The sequence below is a fragment of the Anguilla anguilla genome, chromosome 6 (assembly GCF_013347855.1).
Source record: "Anguilla anguilla isolate fAngAng1 chromosome 6, fAngAng1.pri, whole genome shotgun sequence".
Lineage (NCBI taxonomy): Eukaryota > Metazoa > Chordata > Actinopteri > Anguilliformes > Anguillidae > Anguilla > Anguilla anguilla.
Window position 1 is genome coordinate 6,584,666 of NC_049206.1, and position 14,980 is coordinate 6,599,645.

The window sequence follows — 14,980 nt, forward strand, 5'->3', positions numbered from 1 at the left end:
CCCGCTGCACCCTCAGCCGCTCAGCCGCTCAGTCGCTAACGGCAGCAACCCGTTTCCGCGGCAAAGCCGCCATCGATTAGCAGCTTGAGGGGATTATCCTTTAAGCCTCCTTCCAATGTAACATCACAGTGCAGGGCTGTGCATGAAGAGGGACTATGTGTGTCTGTGTGTGTGTGAGTGAGGGTGTGTGTGTGTGTGTGTGTGTGAGGGTGTGTATGTGTGAGGATGTGTATGTGTGTGTATGTGTGTGTGTATGTGTGTGTGAGGGTGTGTGTGTGTGTGTGTGTGTGTGTGTGAGGGTGTGCGTGTGCACGCGTGTGTGTGCACACATGTGGGTGTACGTGTGTGTGTGTGCATGTGCATGTGTGCGTGTGAGAGGGTGTGTGTGTATGCGCACATGTGGGTGTACGGGTGTGTGTGTGCATGTGCATGTGTGAGAGGATGTGTGTGTGCACGCATGTGTGTGTGTGTGTGTGTGCGCGTGCGTGCGTGCGTGCGTGCGTGCGTGCTTCCCTGAATGCGTATGTGTGGAATACTGAGTCTGTTTCCAGAGGCCCCTTAGCCACACGTTCGAAAGGGGACTTTGAAAGGGATTTCAATCTGGATTAATGGAGACTCTGAACTGGATTTAATGTGTGGGGGGGAAAGTCTGGTCTGGATTAATGGGCATATTGATCTGGATTCAAGAGGGCTTTCTATCAGCTGTTAATGAGGGCATTCAGCTTGGATTTCATGAGCAGATGAGCCCTGAATGTAATGAGAATTTTGCTATGAATTTAACCCAGGCTTTGATCTTGATTTAACTGGGACATCTGCCGGAGGTGGAAAGTCCAGGGTTCAGAAAGTTAAAGTCCTGCCATGTTCTTCTTCCACCCTGCTGGTTTCACTAATTATTTCTACGTCTGGGCTGAAGAACTGTGCTAATTAGCAAATCCAGGTGATTAAAAAAAAAAATGAGAGGAACCTTTACTTTCTGAACCAGGATTTTCCACCTCTGGAAATCCAATCTGTCTACCTCTAATGGGCAAGTGGCCAGCCCAGACAGCACATAGAGGCCCTCCCTAAAAAAATGAAGGCCATCCTGTGAGTCTTTGGTCTAGATTCTGTCTTGCCTGTCTCCAGGGGAAAAAAAGCTTTTTGTATTACAGGTAAATCCCCATTGACAGTGACAACAGTGGAGCCTGGCGTCTGCCTCAGCCAATGAGCAGGCAAAATATGTGAACATAGAATACGGACAGAGAAAGTGTTGTGTGCTCACTGCCCTACATAATACCCTCCTTCTCCTGCAGCACCCCCTGCTGGAAGTATTCAACAGCTGCGGCCAGGTTGTTCAGTGGTCCTGGCAGTGGGGATCAGAAGAATTACGCATTCCTGTGGGATTTAACCCTTTAATAACATGCGTGATTAGAATGTTCTTAGCTGAACATTCTAATTGCTGATGAAACAATCACCACTGGTAAATAAAAGCAGCGGAGTTCTAGAACACTGACTTATCATTTTGAAAAATCATTCCAAAAAACCACAGTTCAGTGGGTTAAACACACAAAGCAAATCCACCACACATACACACACACACAATAAATCACCTTTTTTTTACCAAGCCAATGCACCTGCACTTAATCCACAGGTATCATGACAACGGAGGGAACGTTTTTGTGGTATGCAGTTAACCTCCATGCATATGGAGTTTTGTACCTTCTGCAGTGGAACAGCGGAACGCCGTGGAGGGGAGCGTGCAGATAAATGCAGACGCAGCCGCCCGTGTGATTTATCCGAGCCGGCCGCGTCGGCCAGAAGAATAACGGCGAGGGTTTCGTTAAACCTTCCGGAAGGAAAATGGAGGCTTCAGCTACGGCTCGGGCGCGAGCGCTCTGATCCGACGCCGCCACGGTCACGGGAGAGGGAGACGGCGAGCCGTTATCCGAACGGAGATAGCGTCCTTCTTCAAAAATAAACGAAATAATCTGATAATCACCAAGAGCTACGAGTTCCCAAATCTTCACAGGCTGAAAGGAACAGGCTGAACTACGGTATGCTATCTGACTCTCTCTCTCTCTCTCTCTCTCTCTGTCTATCTCTCTCACACACAAACACTCAGGACAAGCCGTTAATTGAGGTATAAATATTGGTATTTCACACCACACTCATTTACATGATTATTTTTAGCAGATTTTTAACACATTACATCATAACGTAACACAACACACACTCCTGCACCTACGCAAGCCGAAATCAACACAACATTACAGCGACAAACTCTCACGGCTGCACAATCCAAGACAAACACAACCCAACAGCAACATGTCCTCATAACGACACAATTCAAAGAAAACACAACCACATAAGCCAACAGCAGAATATCTTTTCTATACCATCCAAAATCAACACAAGTACACTGTACACTAGCACAGAACCCAATCAAGATTCAACACAATCCGGTACCAGCACTGTCACTATGCATGATGACAAACATTGATTGATAATGTTGATGAACTCATGTTTAACAAAATGGAAGTAGCACATAATTCACAGACAGAAAGACTGACAGGTACTGTGTACACACATGCACAAAGACACACACAAAAAAGACAAGTAAGCATTCACATAAACACTCATGCACACACACTCTCATACAAACACACACACACACACATACACACTCTCTCTCACACACACACATGCACACACACACACTCATGCACGCACACACACACACTCATGCACGCACACACACACACACACACAGGTAAACAGGCAGAGGTAGGTCTTACGGAGCTGTACAGGAAGCCCTCTCCGTTCATGGCGATGTAGAGGCCGGCCTTCACTCCCTGGATGGCCACCACGCGCAGCCCCACTGGGATCAGGTTAAACAGCGCTGCAACACACAGGAGCCGCGTCACATAACAGTGCTGTCACTCACCTGCGCATACCTGCAACCTGCTACACACCTGTCACCTACAGCACTGTCACTCACCTGCGCATACCTGCAACCTGCTGCACACCTGTCACCTACAGCACTGTCATTCACCTGCGCATACCTGCAACCTGCTACACACCTGTCACCTGCTACACACCTGTCACCTACAGCACTGTCACTCACCTGCGCATACCTGCAACCTGCTGCACACCTGTCACCTGCAGCCCTGTCATTCACCTGCGCATACCTGCAACCTGCTGCACACCTGTCACCTGCAGCCCTGTCATTCACCTGCGCATACCTGCAACCTGCTGCACACCTGTCACCTGCTACACACCTGCAACCTGCTACACACCTGTCACCTACAGCACTGTCATTCACCTGCGTATACCTGCAACCTGCTACACACCTGTCACCTACAGCACTGTCATTCACCTGCAAATGCCTGAAATCTGCTATACACTGTACCTGTCGCATTCAGCACTGCTGTCATACACCTGTATATACCTGCAACCTGCTACATACCTGTTACATACGTCCCTGCTGTCATACACCTGTCACATACAGCACTGCTGTCATACACCTGTAACCTGCTATACACCTGTAACATACAGCACTACTGTCATACACCTGTTAAATACAGCACATTGGTCACGCTCACCCCAGTCACATAATATCATGTTATAACCTGCCATACTTGCATCTGTCCCATGATACACAAACCTGTCACACACCTGTCACCTGTCAGAGGGACACATTCACACTTGAGAGAGAGAGAGAGCGAGAGAGAGAGAGTGTTAGGGAAACACTGCCGAGCAGATGAATGGAGATTTTTGTCGGGAAAAAATAAAAAAAGCAGTTGCTCTGAAGGTCGACAGGGCATCTCTGCGGCTGATTGGAGAACCAAGGGCTGGAATTACAGGGACAGGAAGTGAATGACCGACGCCGAGAGACGGAGGCTTTCCGAAACGCCCGGGCGACCGCGGGCCGCATCAGATAAGCGCCGCGAACAAAGCAAGGTGCGGACACGCGGGACGCCGCACCCCTGATTCAGTTTCGCTCCGTACAAATCGATGGGAGCTGCGGTGTCCCGCGAATTAGCACTGAGACGTCCGCGGGCGCGAGATCACAGAGCTGAGTCAGGAGGGGAGGGCGAGAGAGAGAGAGAGAGATAGAGAGAGAGGAGAGAGCGGGGGGGGATAGAGAGAGAGAGGAGATAGAGAGAGAGGAGAGAGCGGGGGGAGATAGAGAGAGAGAGAGAGAGAGAGAGAGGGGGGATAGAGAGAGAGAGAAGAGAGAGAGGGGGAGATAGAGAGATAAAGAGAGAGAGAGGAGATAGAGAGAGAGAGAGAGAGAGGGGGAGATAAAGAGAGAGAGAAAGAGAGAGAGGGGGGAGATAGAGAGAGAAAGAGAGAGAGAGAGAGGGGGGATAGAGGAGAAAGAGAGCGAGGGAGAGAGGGGAGATAGAGAGAGAGAGAGGGAGGGAGATAGAGAGAGAGGGAGAGAGAGGGGGAGTATGCAGTACTTACCCAAAATATGCTTACCTCCCATGTGTTATATTCATATAACACTGTAATGCACTCAACTCTGTTTTAATCTAAGATCAAATAGCTTACATGTTCGCCTCCATATCTAACATCATATCCAGACAATATTGATATACGCTCACCAGCAATTTGCTGTAGCTCAATAAAATCCAACATTTTTATACAGCACGCCTGTTTAAAGTCTCGTGTCATATTCATAAAACACTACTGTATCCTCACCTCTAGTCTAATTTCATGTTCATCCAAAACTGTTACCTGCTCACCTTCAATCTTAAAATACTAATAAAACACAGTAATACCTCCATTCAAGTACCATACTCATTCAAAAGCCCGATAAGCTCACCTTCAGTCTAGCATCATACATATCCGACATCTCCAAATCTCATTTTATATTCAACCGGCACTCAGGCACTCACCTCCAGCCTGATCTCGTATTCATACAATACAGTCCCGTGCTCAGACTCTAAACTAAAGCCCATACTCATCTGACATTGACTGAAGAAGGCTCTTTGCTCACCCGCACTTCTGCATGCAAAAAAAAAAAAAAAATTAATAAAAAGGTTCAAAAGATCAAAGAGGCGCTTTTAATCTAACGATCCGGCGAACGGATCGATGGCTGGCCCCCGGGTCCCGCGTACCGAGCTGTGCCGGGGTCAGGCTGCCGGCCTCTCCTCCGCGCTCCCGCCTCCACCGCGCGGGGGAGTTATTCACGCGACGCAAACCGACGGGGATATTTATCGTTTTTTTATTCGGTGAGTTATTCGCCACGGCTCGGCGTCGGTTGCCGCGTTGCTCGCCGGGAGCCGCGCGCGCCCGTATCTAAGGTCTCGGGGGCGGGGTTTCCCCATCCCGTTTGGACCACGGAAACGCGGTCGCACTCTTGAGTGAGACCGACAACCTCATTCAGTCAGCATCCACCCAGCTGAACTTTTTTTTTTTTTGTTTTTTTTTGGTGGTGAAAAGTGATCTAGGCATTCAGGTGAAAACATGGCTATATTTGGCTACGCCTACTAGGACGTGAGCTATACTGGGGATAACCTAGTCTGTTTATGTCTCTCAAGCTAGATTCACACCCCTCTACATGTCTAGATTTTGGCATTTTCTCACTGGGCTGAGTCAGCAGAATTTGAGAAAGGCCCTCATAATTGCTCAGAGCAGGATCCCAGGGAAAACTGCTGTTCATGTTGAGACTGGACAAACACCCCCAAGTGAGACTAGCATTTCACGTGAGTGAGACCAGCATCGTAAGAAAGTGAGACCAGCATCTCGCCTGAGTGAGACCAGCATCTTTAATGAGTGAGAGCAGCATCTTTAGCGAGTGAGACCAGCATCTCATGTAGGTGAGACCAGCATCTCACGTGAGGTGAGACCAGCATCTTAAGTGTGGTCAGTCAGGCGCACCTGTGAAGCTCTGCCTTCCCGCAGTGCGAAAGGTAAGATTATTTAACTTTCAGCACAGTAACAGCCGCTACCCTGACGGCAGGCTCCCCAGGTACCGACGGAGAGAGAGAATGGGCTCCATCCATCATCCTGTTTTAAGAGACTCCAGGGGGGTGTGGGGGGGGGGGGGGGGGGGTGGGGGGGGGGGAGCTAACAGGTCATTTTCAATGGACACTTGTGCAGGGAGGTTGTTTGAAACTCACAAGTTTGAAGGGGCGCCATTTTAAACGCACGCGGCTGCAGTGGGAGGTCATTTTGCACCCCAATTTTCACAGTGAGATTTTGTCAAAATTGACTAATTTGAAACTTCATTTTAAACGGACATTTTGCAGAAGGTCATTTAAACTGCGACAACGCTCGCAGTGAGAACATCCCAAAATGCAGGGAAGCCATTTTACACGTACATGTTTGTAGTGGGTATCATTTAAAACAAGTTTGCAGTCAGATTATGTTAAACTGACAAATCTAAAGTGATGCTAATTTAAATTGACACCAGCAGTATGTTTGTGAGGTGAGATTTGCAGGGAGAGCATTTTATCTCACACATTTGCTGTGAGGTTATTTTAAACTAACATATTTGCAATGAGGTCATCTTAAATGAACAAAAATGAAGTAAGGTAAAGTAAGGTCATTATAAAATCTCACACAATCAGTGAAATACCAGCATATTTACATTGAGACCCCTCAAAAGCAACACTTTAGCAGTGGCTTTACAAAGTCTGTAGGTCCATTAAACATATAATAGAAGTTTTCCTATCGCTTTTGGCTAACAGTATAGAAAACAACAATAATGCATAAATCCACAACCATAAATACGGAGTTAAGTGGACAATGCAGAGTAGAATTTTCCTGCTGAAATCATCTAGATTGCCACACCATTATTTACAGTTTATTTAAACAGAGAGCTCTGCTTTGACCTCACTATAATTATTGTCTTTTTCTTGATCATTTTGTGAGACTATCGCCCAGGTGCATGCTGGGACGACGGAGGGGGCAGTGCATGCTGGGAATTGTAGTTCGCTCGGTACTCACTGTAGTCGCTGTTCTCGTCCTTGCTCCCGTCGATGGAGCCGTCGGGCTGCATCTGCAGGTAGAAGCCCTGCTGGCTGAAGAGTCGGGTCACGATGCCTTTCAGCTGCGGCTCTGGAAACGCAGGAAGAAACACCCCCAAACCCCGACGGGGGGCCCTGTCAGACTCCGCCCGAGACAGCGGGACATCAACACCACCGCCCGCTGCCCACCGCCGCCCACCGCCGCCCACGCTCGCTCACACAGGCACGCACGCACGCACACGCCCAGCCGCCCTCAGGCCCTCGCCACTCGGTCCGTCGGGCCCCGGACAGGGCTTAATGAAACTGACACTACTAATTTAGGGGTTTCCTCTGCAGCTTGTGATTGCTGGGGAAACCACCCTGCCTCGTTCCGGGAGGGGGGGGCTATCGGACACACCGGGACGCAACCGCAGGTACTGGTTGACCCCCCTCTACTCCCCCCTAGAGGTAAAGGTGAGGCAGGACAGGCAGGTGAGGATCTGCTGCCTTTTTAAACAGGTTTCTGCTACTTGCTATTTTATATGGCTATATTTCGGCCTGTAGTTCATTTTTGATCCGGAGGCTGGATCGCACGAAAACTAGCTTCCGGAGGTCGGAGCGGGGGGCAGAGTCGCACGCGTGCACTGATTGATGGGGGCAGGGCTTCCCCCCCAGCATCAATAAGGAGGCCCCTTGAGTGGAGCTCCGTGACTTCGCCCTGTCGATCTGCTCCCTGCTCGGACGCCGAGTCTAATTGATTCCTCCGCTGGCCAGGGGGCTCTTAATTAACGAAGGGGTGGGGGGGGGGGGGGGGGTGGGGGCCGCACCGATCCGGGAAACCCATAAATCTCGGGGAGAATCTGGTGAATCAGCTCCGGAACGTTCTTTACGGGGGCCTCATTTATCTACGACACGGGCCTTGTTCCACCGCCCCCCCCCACCCCCCCACAGCCCCCCCAAACCCCCCATGTGACAGAGGAATGCGGAGCGGACGGCCATAAATAATCCACTGTCAAACATCCATCGGCGAGGCCGCGCCTAAATCATGCAGAAACGACCGCAGCCTTAGACACACGCGGACCACTCACAGACAGCGAGAGCTTTTACACGTAGACCACTCGCAGAGGGACAGCCGTTTTAGACGCAGACCGCTCGCACAGATCAGTCACACACAGAATGACCGTCCCACAAATACTACACAGCAGGGCTGCCCAACCCTGCACCTGGAGATCTACCATCCTGTAGACTTGCATTTCAACCCTAGTTTGGCACTCCTGATTCCACTAATCAGCAGCTCAATGAGACCTCTAGATTTTGAAGGAAGTGCGCTTAATTTCTTAGTGTTGGAGTTGAAACATAGAGGACGGTAGATCTCCAGGAACAGGGTTGGGCAGCCCAGCCCAGCCATGCACTAACAAGAACACAGCTGCTTTCAAACACACGTTTTCAACAAAACCAACACCTCCGATCACACGGCAGGCTCAACAAACCCGCCCCACACAAAACAGCACAGTGCTAACACGCGATAGCAACCACCTCACAGTAGGGCTCATACACATAAGCAGCTACTTCTCTCACGCAGTACGCTAGGTCAGACAGAACGACTGCACGTCTACAGGGCTTTCACACTTGTGGGCGGGGGCGTGAGTGTGTCGTCTGAGAACAAACAGAGGCGATGTGGCAAAGCCCGATGGAGCTGCGGGTTCATGCCCACAGGAGACGAGAGAGAACATCTCAAGTGCAAAGCCCTGTTTGCTTGTTGTTACAGAGTATAAGTGTGTGTGTGTGTGTGTGTGTGTGCATGCTTGTGTATATATGTGTGTAGGTGCATGTGTGTGTACTTGCACATGAATGCTGTATGTGTGTGTGTGTGTGTGCGTGTGTGCATGTGCGTGTATGTGTACTTGTACATTTGTGTGTGTGTGTGTGTGTGTGTGTGCGCTCAATTAAAAAAAAAAAAACAAGAAACAATTTCAAAATTACAAGCAGACTTATTTGTTTGGAAAGACAGAGAACATAAAGGTATTCAGTATTTTGAAAGAGGGGGATGCATGGCTGTGTGAAAATGAAATGGGTTTGTGTCTCTCATCTGTCCCACCCCCCACCCCCTCCCCTGCCATCAACCCTCCGCCCCCCCCCCCCCCCCCCCCCCCCCCCCCCCCCCCCCCCCCCCCCCCCCCCCCCCCCCCCCCCCCCCCCCCCCCTCCCCATGATCACAACATTGCACAGAAAATACACATGACACATGTCAACACATACACAAAAAACACGACTACTGCTGCAGTCTTACAGCATTTTCTCTGTGCACATACTCAGACGGGTAATTCAAACGACAGACAGAAAAGAAAAAAAAGATTTTTGGAAAGCACGCAAGAGAGGGAGAGAGGGAGACAGAGAGGCGGTAGAGAAACAGGGAGACAAAGAGAGAGAGAAAGAGAGGAACACAGATGGGGAAGAGAGAAAAAGAAATAGAGGGGGAGAGAGACAGGGAGACTGAGACAAAAATAAAGCAAGAAAGAGCGAGTGAGAGAGAGAGAAAGAGAGAGACAGACCAACGTAAAGAGAAGAGGAGAGAGACAGAGATGAGATAGATATATAGAGGAGGGCAAGAGATAGTTATTGAGACAGAGCAACAGAAAAAGAAGAGGGAGAGAGAGAGAAATAGAGAGAAAGACAAAGGGGGGGGGGGGGGGCAGGGAGTAGGGGTGGACTGTCTCTGCAGAAGGGTCTCTGGGACCCCCGCACACACAGTGCGATGTCGGGCGCAAGATGAGGGTGACTGATTTTTGACACAGCACATGGATGGAGACTGAGCTACTGACCTAGCCTGACGCCCTTACGGCGCACCTGTGGAGGGTTGGAGGAGGCATCTTACAAAGGGAGAAGGGGAAAACAAAAAAACAAAAAAAACATCAACAACGTTTCAGACATATCCGGCGCGCGAGGCGCCGTCAGAAACATCAGAACGCTTGGAGAGGGAGCTCTCGCGCAGAAGGTCCCAGGAGCCTGTCCTACATCACAAGTCACTTACAAATGTTCTACTACAGCTCTACTCCGGTCGTACTCTTCCTCCGTCTGGGTGGGTGGAGGACCTGCATTGATATGCGCCACTCCCCTCACCAGAACCCTACATATAGCCGTTAGTGCCATGGACACTGAGACTACATCTAACGGACACAACCGCCGCTCTTTCCTCGCACTGCAGTAAAAAAAAAAAAAAATCACCTTCTGTGATAAATATTTACCTGTTAAATTTTCCTCTAAATTATCCCTGCTGCATTGCAGTGGCACTTGTCCGTCTCTCGATTTAATAGTGTTTTAAAACTCGAGTTGATAAAAAATAAAATGTATGTATTTCTTTTGTGAAATAATACCGTGTGAATATTACTGGGGGGGGAAACAGCAGAGCCCCCGACAACGGTGACGATTGTGACAGTAATAATTAGTAATAATAAATACTAACAACATATATAAAAACAGCAACATTAATAACACCATGTCATATACAGAGTATGTACATACAGTTCGATCTATATCTGTGTTGTTCGGTCAGATCTAATCGGGAACAACACGTGAGGGATGGAACAGGTGGATTTTTCGCATCGACGGTTGAGAATTTAGCTCCGTCGGTTCAGACTGAGCTCCGGACTGCGGTACTGCCGCCGTCTCGTTCGGGGCGGGGGGAGGATTTATTCTAAAACTAAAGCACTGACCTGGTCTCCGACGGACAGCTCGTTTCTTCCCGCTGCAGAAGCGGACTTTGCTGAAAACCCCCAAAAAATGCCTCTCGCAAAGAGAGCGGGGGTCTTTACTGGGACTCGGGCGGCGTTTGGAGGTGGAAACACGGTCGCTGTTGGATTCCCGTGCCTGGCGCTTCTGTCGGATCAGGGAGCTGGCGATCGCGGCCATCTCCCCACGGGCGAGCCGAGGTGCTGGGCAGAGGTTGAGCGGTGCAGCTACTTGGCGCAGTAAATTGTAAATACAAACGTGTGTCCCGTAACATGTAGCACTGCGTGGGATTAAGCTGCTATTCCGACCCTGTAGGGAATCCACCGAGTCCCGAGAATCTTGATGATCTGAACGGCATCCTCCACGAGCGAGCGATATCCAGGTGGTTTTGCGATTAAGGCGAGGGATATATCACTGGAGCCACTTTGATGTTCTACGGAGCACCTATTAATAATTCAGATAACAACCCAAGTAAAGAAGCCGATCTACATTTTTGCTGTGAATATCTTTGACGTCGGTTTAAATTTCAAGGAATGCGCGTACCCTGTCCTGTAATTTTACGAAAAGTGAGCAGCTGGGAATCCAGGTGAGAGCAGTGTCTAAAACACGACAGCGCGCCTACGGGACCCACATTCGGAAGCTACCCGAAACTTAAACAGTGTTGGTGATTTACCAGCAAAATAATTATTCGCATCAACGCATCCACTGTTGTACAACTTTCCAGTTCATTCAGCCAAAAGGCACGACGCAGGACCCAGAACGGACCGAGGAGGCGGCAGCCTCGCGCAGCATTGTGATCTTCGAGACGACAGCGCGCGAGCCACCAACCTGTACCTCCTCCTAAACACTTTAAGAAAAAGGATGTGTTTTGCGAGTGTGCAGCGACATTATGTTGTCGCTATCCGGTGAAAAGACATTGGATTTTTACGCCCAGACCCCAAACATCTGCCAGCATTCCTCTTCTTGAAGCAAAGACCAATCAAGCCGTCATTGTTACAAAAACGAATGCAAAATGAGATATCTGGCGTAGCCGTAATGTGTTGGTTCTTCCCCACTCGAGCAGCCGGTGAATGGCTTGCTGCGCTCTGTCTTCTCCCTACGCAATCATACGTGATTGAGGTTTGGATGAGGAATTCTTAGGGGGGAGGGGGGAGGCGGGGGGTGTCTTACGAACCGGAGCGCACAGCTTTCCCTAATGAAAGCTCAGCGATAATCTAAGGCTGCCCCTCACCTTGTCATTTCACGCTGTCACACACAGCAAACAAGACCCCCCTCCCGAGTGCATATTTTAGCCGCAGAAAACACTGCGACAGTAACTAATAAATAAGACGACATTAATTCCCCAACGATTAAATCTAGTCTACAGTGGTAGCAATATGCGGCTTTTACAGCAACATCAGTGGCCTCCGCAGAAAAATTAAGTGATTTTACATTTCTTTCATAATTTAGCAGAATACTGAAATAAATAATAATAATAATAATAATAATAATAATAATAATAATAATTCCATTAAAGTGGCACCAGTAATCATTCATGCAATCAGAGCAGACAAAGATAACAATGGAAAACTGATTTAGGACAGTTGCCTATTCTAACAACCAGAACGTCAAATGTCCAGTCCAACAGAGAGCCATACAGCCTACTGCTTGGTCCATAGCAAAATTAAGAGCCAATGAGGCTTCTTCACTTACAGGATAGAACTATAAACCCATTAACAACTCTCTCTGGCCCTGTGTTCGGTTATGACAGACATAATCCCCCACTGATGATACGCTGCAGTTATTCCCATGAATAACCCAGCCTATGACGCCTAATAGCGACACCAACTGATGGTGTTGTCTTAACGAACGCTGCAATGTCATTGAATTTAGTGTAGAATAAGCTGGAAATAATCATTAGCGAAACGAATGCTGTATTCAGGCTGTTTCAGCAGAATTCACTTCCTGCAGATTCCACTGGAATCCAGTCAGGAACCAGGTTTGAGCCCAATAAAAACTCAGGAAATTGGCGGAACATAATGTACAACAACGCGGTCCAATCTTACACGGTGAGGATTTACAACTGATGGCTGGGGGGACTGCAGCATGAAACTCCAAAAAAAGAGGACCCAAGAGGGACTTGGGGATGAAGAAAAGAGCGAGTGAGGACTACCTGTTGTGCTCGAGAGAGAAATAACAGAGCTCTTGGTTTGTGCCAATATGCCCAGGTGCCGGAGGTTTTCAGATATGAAACTGGGCAGCAAGCCCAGGGTCAACCAGCAATTCATGGCTAGGGCCACTGTCTCTGTTTTGTCATGCATTCTTCAAAAAAATAAAATAAATAAATAGATAAACGTAATATGGGAGGCGCGGTGGTGCAGTGGGTAGCACTGTCGCCTCACAGCACGAAGGTTGCAGGTTCGAATCTCGGCTTAGGGCCTTTCTGCAGGTAGGCCGATTGGAGACTCTAAATTGCCCCTAGGTATGAGTGTGTGAGTTCCCTGGGATAGATTGGTGGCCTGTCCAGGGTGTATTCCTGCCTCTCGCCCAATGCATGCTGGGATAGGCTCCAGCACCCCCCGCGAACCAGCTCAGGATAAGAGGGTATAGATAATGGATGGATGGATAAACGTAATATTGAGACAATCAGGCTATAGTCAGCAAATATCTTACCCAGTGATGCATTGAAGAAATACCTCCATATCCTCCTCAGACCCAGCGATTCATTTGTGTCCCCAGGGAGCAAAAGCCGAAATCTAAGACGTCTAGAGGAGTGGGAAATCTAGCCTGAGAATATGCTTTTACATAAACAGATTAGGTTAACCTCAATACAGTTCAGATATTACCTGGATATGGCCTGGCTACTTCCTAGTCGGCTTTAAAACTTTCACTTTTGAACCAAATGTAGTTGGGGGTTTCACCTAAATGCCTGTACAATTTATTTTGCCGCAAAATCACTGGGGAGTCTCTGATCTTATCCGCAGGAACAATATGTTCTACCATACTGAAACCTAGATGACAAGGGACATTCAATAAAAATAAAATACCATTTCAAATATATATACATTCTCGGTAACATGCTTCTTATAATCGAGGACACTTGAATTATGTCATCAAATAAAAATACTTAATCTTTTTTTTTTTTTTTTTTTCAATCTTCCTGGGCTCAGGGGGTTATAGAAACCACTGGCATAAATAAAGGGAATGGTTTTTATTGTCTTTAGATGAACTGAATGCCGACACGCCGTGCGTGTTCATCTCCAGGCACACGCTTTAATGAACGTGAACCTGCTGAGCCAAGCCCCAGATCAGAGCGGGGAAAACTAACCTTCATTCCGCGCTGCTATTGGTGGAAAAGAGGTTCCACCGCGGCTTAAGAACGGTTGTTCTGAAGGCTACGGATACTGGGCGCGCGAAAGAAACACGACCTCACGAACAGTCATGTGACCTTCCAGCGCCCCTTTTCGATTTGCTCACAACTTAACCTTCCGCTGCATGTCGGTATTTTTTTTACCGAAACATTTGTTGTCTTTCTGCGTTTAAAAAAAAAAAAATTATACTTGCGATTATGAGAGGAACAACGAGCAGGGAGGCGAGAGGGATTCTGGGACATATTTCATATTGCATATTCTCACAGTTCATTTCTGTGCTGAGGTAAATCTATTGCCAGTAAATTCACTGTATATCACTATAACACCACTGCCGTCACTAATACTATTGCTGCTACTATTACTACTATCACTACTACTCCTACTAACAACATAGCAATAGTAGTAGTAGTAATAGCAGCAATTGTAGTAGTAGTCGTAGTAATGATAATGATAATAATAATGATGTAACAACGATAATAAAATAATAACGGGAATTGTAAGAAGTGGAAGAAGAAGCAGAAAAATAAAAAAAGAAGCAGTTAACAACCAAACTATGTCCATCCAGACTACCGCAATTTTCCTTTTTCAGCTTCAGTTCTCTGCCTCCCCTGATTTTTTTGTTTTTTTGTTTGCCATCCCAACATGGACCCGCACTTTTTGAGAGCAGGACGTCCCAGTGAATGATTTATATTGCGCCCTGTTCTGGGGTGACACGTCCTTCCGAAGTTAAGGTGTGACAGTTCTGGCTCTCAGCTCTCGCCTTGTCCTCTCACATCACAGTGTCCGTCTGACGGCAGCTGCTCCTGCACTGTGTGAGTGTGTGTGTGTGTGTGTGAGTGTGTGTGTGTGTATGTGTGCGTGTGTGTGTATGTGTGTGTGTGTGTGTGTGTGCGTGCGCTCGTGTGTGTGTGTGTGTGTGTGTGTGTGTGTGTGCGTGCGCGTGTGTGTGTGTGTGAGTGTGTGTGT

The 14,980-nt window shown here is 48.2% G+C and overlaps 1 protein-coding gene across 3 annotated transcripts in view; it reads right to left on the reverse strand.

Annotated features, from left to right (window-relative positions):
- The window catches only part of fgf12a (fibroblast growth factor 12a), a 44,315-nt gene that overhangs the window by 21,875 nt on the left and 7,460 nt on the right, over nt 1-14,980 (reverse strand). Inside the window, exons 1-4 of one of the 3 annotated variants that reach the window (XM_035421433.1) lie at nt 10,649-11,783; nt 9,758-9,805; nt 6,937-7,047; nt 2,772-2,875 (exon numbers count right to left, since the gene is read on the reverse strand). In XM_035421433.1, the coding sequence (XP_035277324.1) occupies nt 2,772-2,875; nt 6,937-7,047; nt 9,758-9,805; nt 10,649-10,844 (459 nt within the window). In that variant the 5' untranslated portion in view covers nt 10,845-11,783. Of the gene's footprint in view, nt 1-2,771; nt 2,876-6,936; nt 7,048-9,757; nt 9,806-10,648; nt 11,784-14,980 lie in introns of those variants that run through there. The other 2 variants (XM_035421434.1, XM_035421435.1) reach the window with 2 other exon arrangements.